Here is a 21,291-nt window from a genome sequence, read left to right on the forward strand (position 1 = left end):
ACTTGGGCACCGGTTGTTTGTCAATGGGCTGTCATGGTAAATGGTCAAAAATCACTCAAATTTTAAGTTACTGTGCTTCTAGTAAAAAATGTTCATCTGAAGCTCTGACCCCAAATAATGTTTAAAAGTTGTAGTGGACTTTTATGTCTTTTTTGTTTGGTAGTTAAAACAAATGTCCTAGGCTTTCCACAGATCTTATTCTTCAAAGGTATCACAATGTTACAAAAGACTTTCCGAGGCATAATCGCTCACTCTGGCTTTTGAAGTGTTTGTCTGTCTACTTTTTATAACCAAAAACACATACACACACACACACAAAAAAAAAAAAAATCACTTGGTGTTCTATCCGTAACCCGAGTCTGGATTTGTTCCCATTTTCAGCCTCAAGCCCAAATGAACTAAAATACTCATATGTCATATCTAATGCTGTAACAATATGCGGAAGACTGGCCGTCCGCTCACTTGGCCTTCAGCCACGTTTCCCTCCCTCACGCTGTCCTCTCTAATTAGAAAGAGCGCAAGCTCTTCTAATTGGACACCCGACGAGCACACGCTGAGCACGAGCCGCAAAGGACAGGCCGGCTGGCGAGTGTCAAGCCTGCGCGTTTGTCGGCGTCAGAGTGCAGAGTGTTCCCGCGACGGCGTGTGTCATTTAACGTGCGGAAAGGCCCCCCGGGAGGGATATGACACAGTCCGGGCAGCTCGTGTCACTCTCACAGAGCCGGGTCCGTCGTATCGGATCGCATTAGTATCAGCGAGACCTTATCCTTTTATCCTGTCACAGCGTACGTTTGTTTCCATATTGTATGATGACAGCCGTGAGTGTTAGGGTTCCTTTTATTTTTCAGGAGCAATAAAAAAAAAAAAAAAACGTGGTGGGAACCTCCCGACACGATACAGTTTGTGATACATTAGCTATACCTTCAGTCATCTCAAAATGAGTGTCTTCGTTTTTTGTCCAATTTTAGTCGACGAATACTCAAAAAGCACGACTATTGTAAGCCGCAGCCGACGCTAACAAAACCGAAACAACAACAGTCAGAGAGGACGCTCGCGTCACTAAAGTTAATGCTAACGCGAATGGTATGCTAATGCTACAGTGTTGTTACAGTGCTGGCCAAAAGTGTTAGCACCCCTGCAATTCTGTCAGAATGCTAAATTTCTCCCAGGAAATGATTGCAATTACAAATGCTTTGGTAGTAATATCTTCATTTATGTTGCTTGCAATGAAAAAAACACAAAAGAGAACGGGGGGGGGGGGGGTGAAATCGTGATCATTTTACACAAAACTCCAAAAATGGTCCGGACAAAAGTAGGGGCACCCTTTGAAAAATCATGTGATGCTACTCTAATTTATGTAATTAACGGCACTTGTTACTTACCTGTGGCACATAACAAGTGGTGGCACTAACTAAATAACACTTGCAGCCAGTTAAAATGGATTCAAGTTGACTCAACCTCTGTCCTTGTGTGTACCACCACACTGAGCATGGAGAAAAAAAAGAAGACCAAAGAACTGTCTTAGGACTTGGGAAGCAAAATTGTGGGGAAGCATGGGCAATTTGAAGGCTACAAGTCCATCTCAAAAGACCTGAATGTTCCTGTGTTTACCGTGCGCAGTGTCATCAATAAGTGTAAAGCCCATGGCACTGTGGCTAACCTCCTTGGATGTGGACGGAAAAGAAAAATTGACGAGAGATTCCAAGGAAAGATTGTGCAGATGGTGGATCAAGAACCTCGTCTAACATCCAAACAAGTTCAAGCTGTCCCGCAGTCCGAGGGTACAACAGTGTCAACCCGTACAATCTGTCGGCGTCTGAATGAAAAGGGACTCTATGGTAGGATACCCAGGAAGACCCCACTTCTGACCAAGAGACATAAAAAAGCCAGACTGGAGTTTGCCAAAACTTACCTGAGAAAACAAAAAATGTTCTCTGGTCAGATGAGACAAAAGTAGAGCTTTTTGGGAAAAGACATCAACATACAGTTTACAGGGGGGAAAAAAGTGTCCCCACAGTCAAACACAGTGGAGGTTCCCTGAGGTTTTGGGGTTGCTTTGCTGCCTCTGGCACTGGACTGCTTGACCGTGTGGATGGCATTATGAAGTCTGAAGACTACCAACAAATTTTGCAGCATAATGTGAGAAAGTTGGGTCTCCCTCAGAGGTCTTCCAGCAGAAAAATGACCCAAAACACACTAGAAAAGCTCAAAAAGCACTAGAAAATGGTTTGAAAGAAAGCACTGGAGACTTCCAGAGTCCAGACCTGAATCCCATAGAACACCTGTGAAAAGATCTGAAAATGGCACCCTTCAAATATCAGAGACCTGGAGCAGTTGGCCAGAAGAAGAATGGTCTAAAATTTCAGCAGAGCATTGTCAGAAACTCACTATTGTCAGAAACTTGAGGAACACCGGAAGCGGTTGTTCGCAGTTATTTTGTCTAAAGGTTGTGCTACCAAGTACTAGGCTGAGGGCGCCAATACTTTTGTCCGGCCCATTTTTGGAGTTTTGTGTAAAATGAAAAAACTTTTGAATCATTGTCATTCTCTTTGTGTTTTTTCATTGCAAGCAAAATAAATGAAGATATTACTCCCAAAGCATTTGTAATTGCAATCATTTTCTGGGAGAAATTGCGCATTATCTGACAGAACTGCAGGGGTGCCAAAACTTTTTGCCAGCACTTTACATTTATTGTGTGTACGCGTCCCGTATTAAGCTTACAAGGCACTAGTGCAGCAACGATTAATCGATTTACTCGAATAATTCGATCAGAAAAAAAGATTCGAAATTGGCTGCTTCGAGCATTCGTTTAATTAAAGTGGCGTTGTAATGGTTCATTTTGAAAGTGTTTACATTTAATTTTTTTTTCGGGGGGGGGGGATACACTGACCTCTAGTGGCAACAGTGAATATGACATAACTCTGAATCTTCACATGGAATCTGAATCCATATTAAGACCAACATAAGCTAAGTTTTTGTTTGACCTAATGTTTTTTTTTAAAAATACATTCGTAATTTAGTTTACAGGTATATGTAGCCGTTTTTTTTTTTGTGGGGATTTGTTAAGAGCAATGTTAAAAAAGAAAAAAAAGTTAGCATTTTATAGCATTTAAACTAGCGGACTTTTGCTAATAAGTAACCCAATTGTTCTTTTGTTGTACTAAGACCCTCATTAATTTTTTTATACCGTTTGAGGCTCAGCTCAGGTATTTTAATTGTTTATGTTCCTAATCCGATGACTGGATTTTTCGAACGAACTTGTTCATCGATTAATCGACTAGTAAAATAATCGATAGCTGCTATAAAGGACGCTCTTTGTCCCGTATTATCATGAAAAACGAAAATAGTGTTATATTTGTAGAACGAACAAATAAAGGTGATCCCTCGTTTTTCACGGTTAACGGGACACGCGGACCACGTATATCAGTGCCACTGTGCCAGACATCCAATTAATTTTGACTGGATTCCATTCTAATGGAAGATTCTGGTAGCAACTTGTTAGGTTTTTTTGTTTGTTTGTTTGTTTGTTTGTTTTTTTAAACAGTGACACCTTTTTAAAAACAATCAACTCTTGCTGGGAGCATATCGACAACCTTTTTGCAACAAAGTATCGCGATATCCATCACCTTTTCAAAATATTGTCACACTTAATGAAGCGCATTTTCATCTCGTCAGACGAAAACTGGCATTCATGTTTTAGTCTCAAGGGGCAAATAATGTTTCTTGTGGAATGCATGATGACTCACTAGTGCAGGATGTGTCAGGTGGGTCGCTGTCAGCGCGGTAGTAGCCACTTTGGCAAGGACAAAGATTGGCCCCCCGGGCACCGCTGCGACTGTTGGACGGGCACGCTGCGCAGGATCCGTCCCCAAATTTGGATTTGAACGTCCCCGGGATGCAAGCTGAATGTGAAGAGAAAAGAAATCAGTGCTTTGTTGAATGAAATAAAATTTAACCAACATTTTAGATCACGCCTTTTTATCAGGGAAGCCCAAAGTGTGCGACATAAGCAATCTATTCTCTCGGACAGTCCAGAACACATGGCAGGACGGTCTATCCCAACACAAGGAGCACCGGAGAACGCCAATATCCAACTGATAACAAGACTGACAAGACTACAACAGCCCCTTTGACGCTGAGGTGGCAAAATCCACAACTCTCGGTGCCCGGACAACAGTAACACCCGAATCCTCCTGTTCAAGCTACAAACAGACAATAATCCCAAACACATCCTTCTTCCTGCCCATGGCCCGCCCCATGAGAGCCTTCAAAAGACAATGTTTAACTAAGCGTAGACATTTTTTCCTCGGGAACCTTTTGTTGACTTCTGATACGGTGACCTTGGAACGAGTTTGCCTCCCCGCCTGAGTGTTTCTGTTTCGCCTTGCCGTTTCGACCTCTGTCGACCTGAATAAATTGTCAACTTGTTTTCGGTAAGCCTTCTTTAAACCTTTCAAAATGGAGTCAGTACAAATGGTTAAGACTAAGGCGAACGCGCGGAGTTTGGCCTTTTGGCCGGATTGCCGCCGGCCAGGCTCGTTGGATCATTGCCAGCGCGGGTCCAGCAGTTGGCATTATGCGGTCTTTCCAGTGATGTAGCACATATGCATTTAGGACAATTTTGAAATTTGGCAAAATTGGGGGTCTCAGAGTGGAACTTCAAGTCAATGTTTTCTGCCATACCGTGTATATAAATTGTGTTATTTGTAAATCTGGCCGGAAGTCAGTGCCTCACTTGTCATGAACCTCACCGCACGTCCCTGAAAATATTTGATTCAAAATGATAACTACTCTCTGATTTCTGGACTATGGAAATTTGAAAAGGAAATAGAAATATTCTTTTTATTTCTTTATTTATTATCAATTGATTTACAATTTTAGTAAGAAAAAGGTGGAATCGGTAGCCATTCTTGGTTTTGGGGTCGAATATTCAAAACTAAAAAAAACGTAACATATTGTCTTTGTTTTGTTTTTGATTGAATTAAAAATGGGAAATATTCTTTATTTCTTGACTAAAGAAATTTGATCTATATTTCTGTTTTAGCGAAAAACATTTACATTCACTGGCCTCCCAAAATGACACACCCGGGCGGTTTAACGCCTCTGTTCTACTTCAAAACAGCGTGCGAGTACATCGGCCACCCGTGGGAAGAATCAAAATTGCTACGGGAGAGAAAAAGTAGAGCCGTCACGGTAAAAGACAGGTCGCCGTCACGCTCGCCCGAGAACAAAAAAGCACACTGATGAAACTCGGTATTTATGGAGACGTCAATACGCCGCTGAGAAATGGAGCACATTTAAGAATCCGTTATCTTTGCATTTGCATCCGCTCTTGCTTTTCCAGGTAGTATTAATCTCCGGACGACAGCCAGGTTTAATGGCGAAGAGGAGGAAACAAGGGATAAAGATGACGATAGACTGCTGACAGGAGATTGCTGTTTTCAGACAAACAAAGATGGAGAATGGGAGGGATACACGCGAAAGCTATCCGTCAGCCCGCGGCCTTCAAATGCATACTCTCATAATTAGCCTATAAATCACTTACGGGATTGAAGGAACGTCAAGTGGACACAAATGAGGTGAGAAGAGCTATTGGGGGAAAAATAGATAAGAAAGCAGTTCCTTTGATCATGTTTGTTCGAAGGCAAAGAACAACAATGATTGTACATTCCAAAAACTTAAAGCGGTAAAGCAACAGTTGGCTCTCCATATTTGGAGACGTTCGGACCTGCATGTGACCTCACGGTAAAAAGCTCAATATCTCATCTTGGATGTTAAACTTGCTATGAAATAGTATAGCTTTGGAAGCAAGACTGTACACGCTAATTCATTGATTGATCATGCGATAGCATCTTGCAAACCTCAACTGTCCTGCCACTTCCCGCTCATCTGATGTGCCAGCCAATCGGGAGAAAGAGGCGGGACCAGGAAGCAAATAGAGATCCGACTTGCGTGATTTCGACTTTACGACGCGCGTCTCGTCCGCTGTTTTTTCTCCAGTCATGTAGGGGTTTTTTTCCGCATAACTGTCTCGTCCACCACCTATCAGCATTGATGGTAAGTACAGCAAATTATTTGTGAATTATTTCGTTAGATATTAGGGTTGGGTCGCGGGGCAGCAGCTTTAGCACGGAAGCTCAGACTTCCCTCTCCCCAGCCACTTCAATCAGCTCCTCCGGCGGGAACCCAAGGCATTCCCAGGGCAGTCAAGAGATATGGTCTCTCTGGTGTGTCCTGGGTCGTCCCCGGGGCCTCCCGCCGGTGGGACATGCCCGGAACACGTCTGCAGGTAGGAGTCCAGGAGGCATCCAAACCAGATGCCCGAGCCACCTCAACTGGCTCCCCTCAACGCAGAGGAGTAGCGGCTCCCTCTCGGATGACAGAGCTTCTCACCCTATCTCTAAGGGAGAGCTCAGACACCCTGCGGAGGAAACTCATTTCAGCCGCTTGTATCCGGGATCTTGTTCTTTCGGTCACGACCCAGAGCTCATGACCGTAGGTGAGGGTAGGAACGTAGATCAACAGGTAAATCGAGAACTTCGCCTTTTGGCTCAGCTCCTTCTTCACCACGACGGACCGGCTGTCGATTTCCGCTCCCTCCTACCCTCACTTGTGAACAAGACCCCAAGATACTTGAACTCCTCCACTTGGGGCAGGATCTCATCCCCGACCTAGAGACGGCACGCCACCCTTTTCCGGCTAAGGACCATGGTCTCGGATTAGGAGGTGCTGACCTTCATCCCGACCGCTTCACACTCGGCTGCGAACTGCTCCAGGGAGAGTTGGAGGTCACGGCTTGATGGAGCCAACAGCACCACTTCATCTGCAAAAAGCAGAGATGCAATGCTGAGGCCACCAAACCGGACCCCCTCAATGCTTCAGCTGCACCTAGAAAATCTGTACATAAAAATTATGAACAGAATCCGTGACAAAGCAGCTTTGGCGGAGTCCAACCCTCACTGGGAACAAATTCGACTTACTGCCGGTAATTCGGACCAGACTCTGACACCGGTCGTACAGGGACCGAACAGCCCTTACCAAGGGGCTCGGTACCCCGTACATCCGGAGCACCCTCCACAGAACTCCACGAGGCACACGGTCGAACGCCTTCTCCAGATCTACAAAACACATGTAGACTGGTTGAGCGAACTCCCATACACCCTCCAGGATCCTGCCGAGGGTATAGAGCCAGTCCTCTGTTCCACAGCCAGGACAAAAACCACACTGCTCCTCCTGAATCCGAGATTCGACTTCCCAACCGACCCTCCCCTCCAGCACCCCTAAATAGACCTCACCAGGGAGGCTGAGGAGTGCGATCCCTCTATAATTGGAACACACCCTCGGGTCCCCTTTCTTAAAAAGGGGGACCACCACCCCGGTCAGCCAATCCAGAGGCACTGTCACCGATGTCCACGCAATGTAGTAGAGGCATGTCATCTACGACTGCCCCACAACATCCAGAGCCTTTAGGAACTCCAAGTGGATCTCATCCTCCCCCAAGCATTCCAACCACCTCAGTGACTTCGACCCCAGAGATAGGAGAGCACAGCTCAGAATCCCCAGACTCTGCTTCCTCAAAGGAAGACGTGTCGGTGGAATTAAGGAGGTCTTCGAAGTATTCTCCCCACCGACTCAAGACGTCCCAAGTCCCATCTCCACTATAGGCCTATACAGTGTTAATGGTGCACTGCTTTCCTCTCCGCAGACACCGGATGGTGGACCAGAATTTCCCCGAAGCTGTCCGGAAGTCCCCCCATGTCCAGCTTTTTGCCTCAGCGACCACCAAAGCTGCACTCCGTTTAGGTCTAATCAATCTAAATGGTTGGTCTCGATACTAATTGCTATCCATATCTGATATTTCATTGTACTACAACGTATGCGTGGTCCACTTTCCTTTGTTGCATTCGGACTTGTTTGACGTCACGCCAGGGCTAGTTTCTGTTAGCTTCGAGCGTTGCTTTCACGTTGGGAAGCGGGGGGTGAACGCCGGCTAACATTTCAAGAAGGCAGAGAAACTAAACTTCGCGGGCTCGGCAAAGCCCCCCGTTAGCTCACTATTAGCCCACTAGCTTATTGAGCAGTGTTCTTTTTGCTGGACCCGTGCCATTTTCCTTGTTGAATTGCCCAAGATTTGGACCTTATTTCCCTCGGTATTATTGCGGAGCCATTGGCCAATGACGCTTGCCTTGCTAACGAGAATGCGAATGATATGCTAACACTCCCTGCCACCTAGCCAATCATCGCGTTTGCAACGGCGTCACCTGCCCTCTCCCGCTAGGATATCTCCCAGGCAGCTGTGATAAAATCAGACAACTTGCGCCTCATTCAACCAAATTGTAGTAACACGTTCCTTCACATACTCAGGAATGCCGTTGCAAAGATGGGAAAAGTAATTAAAGAAGTCACTACTGAAAAAAATAACAGTTATACTCTAACGCCGTTATTAACAACACTAATTACGACACCGCATGTAGGCAGCATGAGCTATTGTCTTGTAGCTGTCAACATGTACTTGCTAGCTATTGCAGCTAAAAAAGCTAAAAGCTAAAGAAAGCTATCCGTGATTGTAGGTGCAGTTTTGGCTGGAATAACTATGAAATGGTTATTAAAAAAAATAAAATAAAATAAAAAGATTTTTTAAAAAGTGGCAATTTGTCAAATGACATGAGTGCGGTCATTTTCATCTTTTTGATATTCTAACTATCTCATTTGAATTAAGCTAATATAGACCTGAAGAAAGATTGTCATAAAAGGGGATTATTGGTAAAAGATGTGAGGGAATGGACCTCAGGAGCCCCGTTAGCCACATTCCTAAGCGCTGGTGTAAAAGTGAGCTCTCTGGCAAACATCTGTCCCGTCGGCGCGAGCGCTCGTAAAACCCGAGCGGCGAGGGAGCCGATGATTAACTGGTGGGCCTGCCTGAGCGAGTGCTTTTTTGTTTGAAGCCTGGTTCCAGACTCATTTTCAACAATGGTGCTTTTAGAATAATCCGAGCGGTTAATAGCCTCTCGTTCCAAAGTCCAAAATGGCGCCGTATAAAAAGGCTCAGGATGACAGTGCGGAATTTCGCACGCCTTCTTTTTCCAAACTATCGGATTTGATTTTGTCTTGTTTGGATTTTCTGTGGCCACATTGTAGTTTAGGTTTTCTTTGGGGATTATATTAGCTAACCTATAGAACTACTGAACTCATTAGATGCCATTGACGGCACTTGACGCCCAATTTTGTGTGAGGGAACAATTTGCCCCTCCAGGTCAAAATTGGGCGTCAAGTGCCATCATTGATTGACTAATCAATTAGCAAATGAATCGGCATCTATTTTGATAGTCAATAAAAGTTTTGTTGACCCATAGACTAAATAATGGTATTGACGGGTCAGATCGGTCATGCACTGCACCTCGCATTCAAGTTGGGGGCCGCCCACATCCAGAGGAGCTATTCACAAACACACGCACGCAGCGATCTAACGCCGGATTTCTGTTGAAAAAGCACACAAAAGCTGTACCGCATACAAACAGGAAGGATTGTCTCAGGAGTGATTTGTTCGAGGATTCAAGGTAATTATTATATTTTTCGTACCATGCATGCATTTTGAAACTTTAAAAAAATCAATGGGGGAAATTAGCCGCTACTGCATTGGCATCATAGTTCGAAATATTTACGTAAAATAAATGCAAACTGCACTTTTTTTTTTTTGCTTTTAACCAAAAAACAAGTCTGTTTTACATCCATATTTATAAAGAATTTATCACAATAATTTTCACTGGAAAAGTTCTATTTACATCAGGCGGGCGCTAGCTACATTTACTAACAGACTAGCATTGTACTTCGACATATTTATGTAACAAATGCTAACTGCATGTTTTGTTTTGTTTTTTTTTTGCTTTTAACCAAGAATCGAGACTGTTTAAGTTCCTGAATTCTTTATAGATTTGGAAGTAAAGCATTTATTCACAAGAATTTTCACTGGAAAAGCTCTGTTTACATAATTTTTACTAACAGATTAGCATTGTACTTCGACATATTTCATTCATTCATTTTCCATGCCGCTTTTCCTCACGAGGGTTGCGGAGGTGCTGGAGCCTATCCCAGCCAACTACAGGCAGTAGGCAGGGTACACCCCGAACTGGTTGCCAGCCAATCGCAGGGCACAAGGAGACATACAACCATTCACGCACACACTCATACCTACAAACAATTTAGTGTGTTCAATCAGCCTTCCATGCATGTTTTTGGGATGTGGGAGGAAACCGGAGTTCCCGGAGAAAACCCACGCAGGCACGGGGAGAACATGCAAACTCCACACAGGAAGGCCAGGGATTGAACCCTTGATCTCAGAACTGCATGGCGGACGTGCTAACCACTTAGCCACCATATTGTCGACATATTTATGTAACATACAGTATATATATATATATATATATATATATATAAAATTTCACCATATATAAATTATAAGTCTTTGTTAGTGGTTTGTGAAGTTTTGGGCTTGTACATTACGTTCACATACATCCTGCGAAACTCCTGGGGGCTATGCCTCCCACCCCCCTCATTCTTAAAGCCTAGTGACGCCCCAGGTGTTCGGCCTCGAGCTCGTCCGTCCTTCGTCGCGCTGAGACAACCGTTTAAAGGTCTGAGTAATTCATGCTAGCGCGGCGGTGGCGTTAAGTCAGGTTGATGTTAATGAGTGCGTCTGCCGCGAGATGAACTAACAGGCGGAAATGACACTTGCTGGTGACTGAGGCCCCGGAGAGCTTTTTATCAGGCGGCGGCAGAGACGAGCTTTTAACCTTGAGCCGCCAAATGGCCGCGACCGCCGTGTATTAGACGCCGTTTCTCAGCCCTGGTGAGAGAGACGCTTGAGCAGCATTTACACCAGTACACCTATATTTTTGGCACATTTTATCTTCTGTTAACTATTTGGCTCCCACGGACGGAGAAAGTTGATCAATGCCAGCCAGGGGCGTCACTAGACCTAATACACTACCGGGGCACAGCAGGGGACGGGTGAGTGTTGGCTTGCCACCAGTCCCTTGATATACGGAATCGTTCTGTAATTGGGAATTAAAAGTTGCGTTCCGTATTGAACCAATACGGAACGCAGTTTATTCAGTATTTCACAATTGTCCCATGGGGCGACCCCGCGCGACCCGCGGCGGTGCGCACAGCCCATGGACGTCTGTCACACACAAACACACACCTCCTGCGCTCATGGGTGACCACTGAGCCAACAATAATGAACAAAAAGGGCAGGAGATATTAAAAACAGCAAGACAGTTATCTGCCTGCCCGCTGCTGTCTGCCCTGCAATGCGCTCCACTTCCGGGTTCGTTGCCTAGTGACCTCGCTCGCTCTGTTCAACGCACCGCCCCGCGCGTTTTCAAAACAAAAAGGTCTTCTTCAACAGCAGAAGCTCAGGACACCCGACCTCATCCTCAAAAGGGGAAACGTCTCCAAAAAATAGAGTGGAGTGGGAAGAGGGGAACCCGTGGCCCGATAGAGTCACTGATGGTGATTATAACGCGAACTGCAAGGTAGGCAGGAAAGTTTTTGCAGCGTCTCACGGAGGTGTAAAACAGCATGCTGCAGGGGACCTCCACAAACGGAATACAAGATCCCAGAAGAGCCTTCGTCACAATTCTTTGTACCTGAAACATCCCCTGAGCTTGATTTGGTATGTTATAATGCTCTTGTATATGGATAACATATAGGCTATATTTATATTTACCTTCATACATCTTGCATTGATAGGAGTATAGCTAGTAGAGGTGTGCAAAATTTCCGATTCTTAGATTATTCGCGATTCGGCCGTGGAAGATTCGAGAACGATTCACAAACGTCCAAATTCTGGTTATTGAAATATGCCAAGTAAAGCAGAAGTACAACACACTCAGCGCGCCGCAATGAGGAACGGCGCGAGAGTAGCTAAACATCATGCTTCTCATTACCCGCCCCCTCGGGTAATGCCAATGCTCAACTCACAGCTCTCGCTCAACTCATGCCACAAGATAAAAAAACACAACAACATACCTGACACGCTGCCGAAAAGCTGCTACAAAGTACATCCACATAATGTTACCGTAGATATCATTTATATAGGACTAGATGCGATATAGATTCGGTAGCGTTAGCAGCATATCTACAAAAAGCTAGATGCAGGCGTTAGTAAACTGCCGCCATCTTAAAGCATTACATTTCCCTGCAAGGCTGTTGTAGCGAACCTTCCAAGCGAACCTATTTTTTATTTAAAATACTCCTAAATCGGTAAAATATTGACTTGAATCTATCTTTAAAATAGTTTTAAAACTTTCAAATGTCGAAAGTAGACAAAAGGGAAATTATTGAATAATAACGGGAGCAATTTTAACAACTTTAACGGTTGATTCACAACATTAAATTAATTGAATGTAGTTTAAAGCTGCTGATACAGAATGGGGACTGGAGTTTTTTTATTTACTGTTATTGTTGTATATTTGTTTACTGTTATATGTTGACTTGATACTGAAATAGTAGTTTGGTTTAGCCTGAGAGTATTTTTGAACGATTTTGGAACTAATGTACAAAGCATTTAAAAAAAAAAAGGAGGGGGGTGCATCAATCAATCGTTTTATAATCGAATCGGAGCCTCTGAATCGTAATCGAATCGTTAGGTGCCCAAAGATTCCCAGCTCTAATAGCTAGGGTATTTCAGTTGCTACTATGGTTGGTTATTTTCAGGAATGTTGATTTTTTTTTTTTTTTTTGGAAACATGCATTTATTATCAATCAATATGGAATGAATATATGTACCCATAAAGAACATCTTAATTTGTTACGCTAATGCTCCTCATTTAGAATTATGCCTAATAGATTAACAGCAAATAAACACTGAATAAATAGTCCTACTGCGGATATATACTATCTATTGATTGATTGATAGTCAATTTGACATCATCCCACTCCTACCCTCTAAATTACTGCAGCTGAGGTGACACAGGTATACCACACAGTAAAATGTAGCCAGCCAGAGCTACAATAGTGCTGACAGTGGACACAGGCTCAATCAGAAGATTTTGATGTTATTCCAAAATGGTGAAGAAAATCACTTTGGGGAGAACAAAGAAAGAGGCACTGTTGAAACAAGTCCTGGGTTCAAAGGCAGTGGGTGATGTGCTCAAGATCTTAACGTCACCCATCCCATTCTACATAAAGATCGATGCCTCGAATAAATTGAGCAGGAAGATGCTTCCCCTTGCTGTCCAGTACTTCAGTCCAGAGTCTGGGCTCACCAACAAAACGCTGGACTTCATAGAGAATGCAGACGAGTCAGCTGCTGGAATTGTAGCTCTCCTGGAACATTCCCTTAAGAAATTTGGCTTGTCAATAGATCACATGACCGGATTCAGTGCCGACAACACAAATGTTAATTACGATATTCACAACTTCATTTTCACTAACCTGCAGAAAAAAACAAAACAATCTGCCGCAAGGAAACTGCCATGCCCACATAGTGCACGATATAGTTTTCTCTTCTAAAAATAGATACATTTCAATGCTTTTTAGGAGTTTGGGGGAAGCCCCTTTTTTTCGCCCATAAGGCTTCCAGACAGATCCAGACTTTTATGATGCAAAACAATCTTTTTAACTCATTTCAGTCTGGATTTCGGCCACAACACAGCACCGAGACCGTGCTTATCAAAGTCCTAAATGATATTCATCGGAATACCGATGCAGGCAAATCATCTGTTCTGTTACTATTGGATCTCAGCGCCGCATTCGACACGGTTGATCACAACATACTACTCAGCAGATTGGAACAGTGGGTAGGGCTTACTGACACTATACTTCAGTGGTTCACATTCTATTTACATGATAGGGATTTCTTTGTGTCAATCGGAAACCATCAGTCAAAACGAACCAAATTCACGTGTGGAGTCCCTCAAGGGTCAATTCTTGGACCACTCTTATTTAATATCTATACGCTTCCCTTAGCTCATAATGGAACAGTATGACATCTCCTATCACGCCTATGCAGATGACACACAACTGTACATTTCTGTGTCCCCACATGATTATAGTCCCTTAGTGTCCCTGAGTAAATGCATTCATCAAATCAATGAATGGATGTGCCAGAATTTTCTCCAGTTAAATGTGGAGAAGACAGAGGTGATCATTTTTGGGCCAAAAAAGGAAAGGTCAAAGATAAGCAGGCAACCTAGCTCAATGTCACTTACAGCTACAAATCAAGTCAGAAACCTTGGCGTAATTATTGACTCAGACCTAAAATTTGATAGCCATCTAAAGTTCGTCACTAAATCCGCTTATTACCACCTAAAAAATATAACCAGAATTAAGGGGCTTCTGACTCAACAAGACATGGAAAAACTTATGCATGCATTCATTTTCAGCGGATTGGACTATTGCAACGGTATATTTACGGGTCTTGAAAAAAAATCAGTCAGGAAGCTGCAGCTAGTACAGAATGCTGCAGCCAGAGTCCTCACAAATACAAGGAAGCTGGACCACATTACACCGGTTTTGAAATTGCTACACTGGCTTCCAGTGAGTCAAAGGATAGACTATAAAATACTACTGCTCGTCTTCAAAACACTTAATGGCCTTGGACCAAAATACATGCTTGATTTGTTAGATTCCTATGAGACATCTAGACCCCTAAGGTCGTCTGGAACCGGTCTTCTGCATGTTCCAAGAACAAGAACCAAGCAGGGTGAGGCAGCATTTAGTTATTATGCTCCTCACCTCTGGAACAAGTTACCTGAACGTCTGAAGTATGCTCAAACTGTTAGCTCTTTTAAATCAGGGCTAAAAACGCTTTTGTTTAGCACTGCATATCCATAACTGTCTATATATTTCAATCTACTTGCTTTCTATTCCTCTTGTGTTTATCTCCATTGCTGATTTCAATTCTTATTAGTAGTAGTAGTTTTTGTTTTATTTTTATTTATTTATTTTTATTCTATTTGTTATTAAATGCGATTTTTATGTATAATTTTATTTCTGATTTTGATTGTCTTAAATGTGATTTTTATGATCTTCATGTGATGTAAAGCACTTTGAATTGCCTTGTGTTGAATTGTGCTATATAAATAAATGCCTTGCCTTGCCTTGTGTGCCTTATTTCTCTTTCTGAAAGGTGGCAACCGTAGGTGAGTGAGCAAAGTTTTTTTTTTAGCACAAAAAGTATGAAATAGCGCTTTAAACTCTATGTATAATTTACCGTAATTTCCCGAATATAAGGCGCACCCGTGTATAATGCGCAACCCAAATTTACTTGTAAAATCTAGGGAAAATTATTGTACCCGTTTATAACGCGCACCCTAATTTTAGCACCAATAAATATACAAGAAAACCGAATTCGCGTACAGATACAGAAATGTCATTTTACTGACTGGTGAAACACAGCACCAGCATAGCACATTGGTAGTTCAAAACATTACCATAAACTGACAATATTTACAGTAATAATACGATTTGACAACTTCTCCAACTTACCAGAATCTAGGAGAAAACAAAACAGATGTACTTTCCTTTTAAAGGCTGCTGTATAACTTGCTCCTTTCATCATGATGAATATAAGTTTCCTCCATGGATTGATACGGTAAAATGAAAGTGAGAACATATGTCGGAAATCCGAGAGAGCTCATCGCTGTCGACACGACAGTAACAATAGGAACTATTGTTATTTGGGTTTGAGTTTTCCGAGGGACAGATATAGTTGACGGACACAGAAAGTCTCTGTTGTTGCGTTTGTTATGGTCCAAGTTGCGGAGCTGCAATAAACGCAGACTCAAATGAGTTCAAGAAACTAAATTCTGTGCTTTATGAAGAGTGAAAAAGCAGAATTTAACACAGACGAAATCATTCGGCCGATCAGAGTGAAGTATTACCGAAACAAAATGGTGACGTCACGTACCGTAATGGTCGGCAACGGATTGCCGCATACGTTTCTTCAACACAACGTGGCCGTGTCAATAAAAAAATAAAAATCTGTTTATATATATATATATATATATATATATATATATATATATATATATATAAATATACAGTGGGCAAATAAGTATTTAGTGAACCACTAATTGAGCAAGTTCTCCCACTTGAAAATATTAGAGAAGCCTGTAATTGTCAACATGATTAAACCTCAACATGAGAGACAGAATGTGGGAAAAAAAACAGAAAATCACATTGTTTGATTTTTAAATAATTTATTTGCAAATCATGGTGGAAAATAAGTATTTGGTCAATACCAAAAGTTCATCTCAATACTTTGTTATGTACCCTTTGTTGGCAATAACGGAGGCCAAACGTTTTGTGTAACTCTTCACAAGCTTTTCACACACTGTTGCTGGTATTTTGGCCCATTCCTACATGTGGATCTACTCTGGAGCAGTGATGTTTTGGGCAACACGGACTTTCAACTCCCTCTGCAGATTTTCAATGGGGTTGAGACCTGGAGACTGGTTAGGCCACTCCAGGACCTTGAAATGCTTCTTACGAAGCCACTCCTTTGTTGCCCTGGATGTGTGTTTGGGATCATTGTCATGCTGAAAGACCCAGCCACGTCTCATCTTCAATGCCCTTGCTGACGGAAGGAGATTTTCACTCAAAATCTCTCGATACATGGCCCCATTCATTCTTTCCTGTACACAGATCAGTTGCCCTGGTCCGTTTGCAGAAAAACAGCCCCAAAGCATGGTGTTTCCACCCTCATGCTTCACAGAGGGTATGGTGCAATTCAGTATTCTTTTTCCTCCAAACAAGAGAACCTGTGTTTCTACCAAAAAGTTCTATTTTGGTGTCATCTGAACATAACACATTCTCCCAGTCCTCCTCTGGATCATCCAAATGCTCTCTAGCGAACCGCAGACGGGCCTGGACGTGTACTTTCTTCAGCAGGGGAACACGTCTGGCTGTGCAGGATTTGAGTCCCTGGCGGCGTATTGTGTTACTGATAGTAGCCTTTGTTACTGTGGTCCCAGCTCTCTGTAGGTCATTCACTAGGTCCCCGTGTGGTTCTGGGATTTTTGCTCCCCGTTTTTGTTATCATTTTGACACCACAGGGTGAGGAGGGAGTTGAAAGTCCGTGTTGCTCAACAACAGCCCCAAAACATCACTGCTCTAGAGGAGATCTGCATGGAGGAATGGGCCAAAATACCAGCAACAGTGTGTGAAAAGCTTGTGAAGAGTTACAGAAAACGTTTGGCCTCAGTTATTGCCAACAAAGAGTACATAACAAAGTATTGAGATGAACTTTTGGTATTGACCAAATACTTATTTTCCACCATGATTTGCAAATAAATGATTTAAAAATCAAACAATGTGATTTTCTGTTTTTTTTTTTCCCCACATTCTGTCTCTCATGTTGAGGTTCAATCACGTTGACAATTACAGGCCTCTCTAATATTTTCAAGTGGGAGAACTTGCACAATTAGTGGTTGACTAAATACTTATTTGCCCCACTATATATATATTTCTGTCTCCATCCATGTACCCGTTTATAATGCGCACCATGATTTTTTGGGGAAAAAGTGCACGTTAAATTCGGGAAATTACGGTAATTGTAATTGCTGTATGTTGCCACAAATGTTACCCAAAGTAACACATTTTAGAGCTGTAATTGCAATACCGTGAAACCGTGATATTTTGGCTTAAGGTTATCATACCGTCAGAATCGCATACCGCCACATCCCTAGCAGGAAACCAGTTCTTGAAAAGTACATCTTGCACAGCATCATTTTAATGCTGTACCGATACAAATATCGACACTATGAAAGCAAGTTTTGTTGGTCTGTGACTGTCGATGGCAGTCAATGAGTTCCAGTCCGTGGACCGGGAAAGGTCTTCTCTCCGCTTTCCCCAGTATCGGCTGTTGGCGCGGCTATCTTTCCATTCCTTCCTTCACTCCTGCGCACGCGCTTACTGTATTTGTATGCCGCTCTTCTCAGCAACAGCTCATTAATTCCTAGTCTCCTCCACCCTCCTTCACCTCTATTCAGGAGCCGCACAATACATGGCGAGAGGGCGCAAAGCGGGGGGGAAATACTAAGCAGCTTTGCTCCAATGACGGTTCAAATGTCACTTAGATACTAGCGAGGAGCGTAATCATCCATTAGAGCGTCATTAAGGATTGACTGGATTTTGGGCAATTCATTTTTGCTTAATTATGTCTTGGAGCAATTGAGGCACTACTTACACTCGACTTGTATAGTCTCATTACTAGCCAGGAAATTATATCGTTTTACTTAATTAGTCCTAAAATTTTCAATGTACTTCTATCTATGCCAACGGTGTATAGTGACAGGCAGGAATTATGAAGTGAAGGTTGACTTTTTTTGTACATTTGACTAAGAGGAAGAATGAAAACGTCAATGAAAATGTCAATATTGACACTATTGGCAACAATAGACGTGCGATTTGTTAAAATTGGGAGGACTGCCTGTGAAAGTTCATTTTTCAGTGCCATTGATAGCGCGAGATGTCCAATCCATTTTGAATGGGAAGGGCAAATGAATGTTATTTATTTCCCTTTAAAAAAAAAATGGTATGAAAAAGTATCTGAACCTTTTGGAATTCCTCACATTTCTGCATAAAATCACCATCAAATGTGATCTGATCTTTGTCAAAATCACACAGATAAAAAAGCAGTATCTGCTTTAACTAAAACCACCCAAACATGTACTGGTTTTCATATTTCAATGAGGATAGTATGTAAACAATGACAGAAGGGGGAAAAATAAATAAGTGAACCATCACATTTTTCAGCAATAATTTCAACCAGACACTTCCTGTAGCTGCAGATCAGTCTGGCACATCGATCAGGATTAATCTTGGCCCGTTCTTATCTACAAAACTGCTGTATTTCATTCAGCGTCGTGGGATGTCTGGCATGAATCGCTGTCTTTAGGTCATGCCACGGCATCTCAATGGGGTTCAAGTCTGGACTTTGACTTGGGCACTCCAGAACGTGTATTTTCTTCTTCTGAAACCATTCTGAAGTTGATTTACTTCTGTGTTTTGGATCATTGTCTTGTTACAGTATCCATCCTCTTTTTAGCTTCAACTGTCTGACAGGGTTTCCTGCAAAACTTTTGAATTCATTCTTCCATTAAGGATTGCAAGTTGTCCAGGCCCCAAGGCAGCAAAACAGCCCCAAATCATGATGCTCCCTTCACTATGCTTCACAGTGTTGGGTTATTCCCAAACAATTCAACTTTGTTTTCATTAGTCCACAAAATATTTTGCCAAAACTTCTATTGAGTGTCAAAGTGCCTTTTTGCTAACATTAAACGAGCAACAATGTTTTTTTTTTTTGTTTTTTTTTTTTTATAAAGTGACTTTCTCCGTGGAGTCCTCACATGAACACCATTCTTGGCCATAGTTTTAAATATAGTTGATGTGTGCACAGAGATATTGGACTGTGCCAGTGATTTCTGTCTTTTGCAGACACTCTAGGGTTCTTTTTTACCTGTCTGAATATTCTGTATACTTTTGGCGTCATTTTTAGTGGACGGCCACTCTTTGGGAGAGAAGCAACAGTGCCAAACTCTCTCCATTTGAAAACAACTTCTCTGACTGTCGATGGATGAACATCCAGACTTTTAGCGATGGTTTTATATCCTTTCCCAACTTTATAAAAATCAACAATCATTGATCGCTGGTCTTAAGACAGCTCTTTTGACCGAGCCATGATGCACATCAGACACTGCTTCTCATCAAGACAATTCTTACCAGGTGTGTGTTTTATAGTGGGTAGGACAGCTTTAAACTACTCATCAGTGATGGAGTACACACCTGACTTAAAGTGTTTGGTAAAAATTGGTTTCAGTTGGTCTTTAAGTCCACTTAGGCAGAGGGTTCACTTATTTTACCCCCTTCCGTCATTGTTTGCATACTATCCGCAATAAAATATGAAAACCTATAAATGTTTGGGTAGTTTTAGTTAAAGTAGACACCGTTTTTGTCATCTGTGTGATTTTGACAAAGATCAGCTCACATTTGATGGTGATTTCATGCAGAAATGTGAAAAATTCCAAAAGGTTCAGATCGACTTTTTTTATACCACTGTATCAAATATTTTTTGTTCAGAATAATGATAATAATAACAAAACAAAAAAAAACAAATACTTTATTTTTGTGTTTTTTTTTTTTTTTTTTTTTTTTTCATGTTCATCTTTTATATATGCAAACTAAAAGTAAATAAATAAAATTAAAAAACTGGAAACATTTTAAGTTTTTTTTAGTTTAGGTTCCCTCCCCTTCTCCCATTGTGGGTTGTAAGTACCTATTAATTTATGTATGCTTATAAATTAATTATTAATTTATGTATGCTTTTAAAGAAAATTAAAATATTGTCAAATTTCTGGAATCGTTCATCTTTCATTGAGGTCTACAGAAATTTCGTATCCATTTTTATTTGAGCAAGAAACACAACAAGTGACCCCTAAAAGCAATTTTGCATCCAAGGTCGGAAGGAATAAAGGCACCTACCTTGGCACTGGGTGCGATCGGCGGCGGGTTCGTAACCGGCGACGCAGGTGCAGGCGCCCACCGGTACCATCCACTCTCCGTCCCCGTTACAGTAGAGCTTAAGCGGGACCGACATTTCCATGGCGTTGGACACGCAAGCCCCCGGAGCGATGACCAAAGAGGTGGCTTCGGCGCCCGTGGCCGTCTCGGGGAAGACGGCGAAATTGGCGATGGTGGTGGAGCACTTTTTGAAGAAGACCCGTACGGAGATGAGCGACATGCAGGCCCCCAGGTCCTGGAAGGCCAAGAAAAAACCCGACTTGGACAGGGGTCCGAAGCTGCGCACTTTGCTGTTGATCCTGCCGGCCTCCAGGAGGGAGAAACTCTCATCGGGGGCGATGGTGTCCACTTTGACGTAAGGGTTCTCCCTCCAAAGGGGGCCGCCGTCGGAGGCCGCGTCCCCATCCGATTCGTAGTAAAAAAGATTAAAAGTCTCTTTGCAAGAGCCGGGGATGTTGGGGATGCTGGCGCAGTCGCGCACCGAGAACTTGAGCTCCACGTAGACGCGCAGCACACCCCTGCGTGGGATATAGTCCGTCCTCAGCCAATTGTTCTGGTTGGGCTGCCGGACATTACACACCTGGTAGGTTCGGATGGGGCTCATGGAGTCGTCGTAGCCGCTCACTTCCTCCCACTGCGCGGTCAAAAAAACAGAGAAAAAAAAAGATGAATCCACAATGACCGGATTTTTCAGAATATAAACCCCAAAAAAATGCAGTCACACTACAGCAGGGGTATCCAACTCAGGTCCTCGAGAGCCCCTAT

General features: G+C 42.7%; 1 protein-coding gene across 3 annotated transcripts in view; it reads right to left on the bottom strand.

The window, feature by feature from the left end:
* The window catches only part of ephb3a (eph receptor B3a), a 124,597-nt gene that overhangs the window by 58,671 nt on the left and 44,635 nt on the right, over window positions 1–21,291 (bottom strand). For all 3 annotated transcript variants that reach the window (XM_057856919.1, XM_057856920.1, XM_057856921.1), the window contains exons 3-4: window positions 20,488–21,160; window positions 3,747–3,902 (exon numbers count right to left, since the gene is read on the bottom strand). In XM_057856919.1, the coding sequence (XP_057712902.1) occupies window positions 3,747–3,902; window positions 20,488–21,160 (829 nt within the window). The remainder of the gene's footprint in view (window positions 1–3,746; window positions 3,903–20,487; window positions 21,161–21,291) is intronic.

Source organism: Corythoichthys intestinalis, chromosome 14 (genome assembly GCF_030265065.1).
Source record: "Corythoichthys intestinalis isolate RoL2023-P3 chromosome 14, ASM3026506v1, whole genome shotgun sequence".
NCBI classification, from domain to species: domain Eukaryota; kingdom Metazoa; phylum Chordata; class Actinopteri; order Syngnathiformes; family Syngnathidae; genus Corythoichthys; species Corythoichthys intestinalis.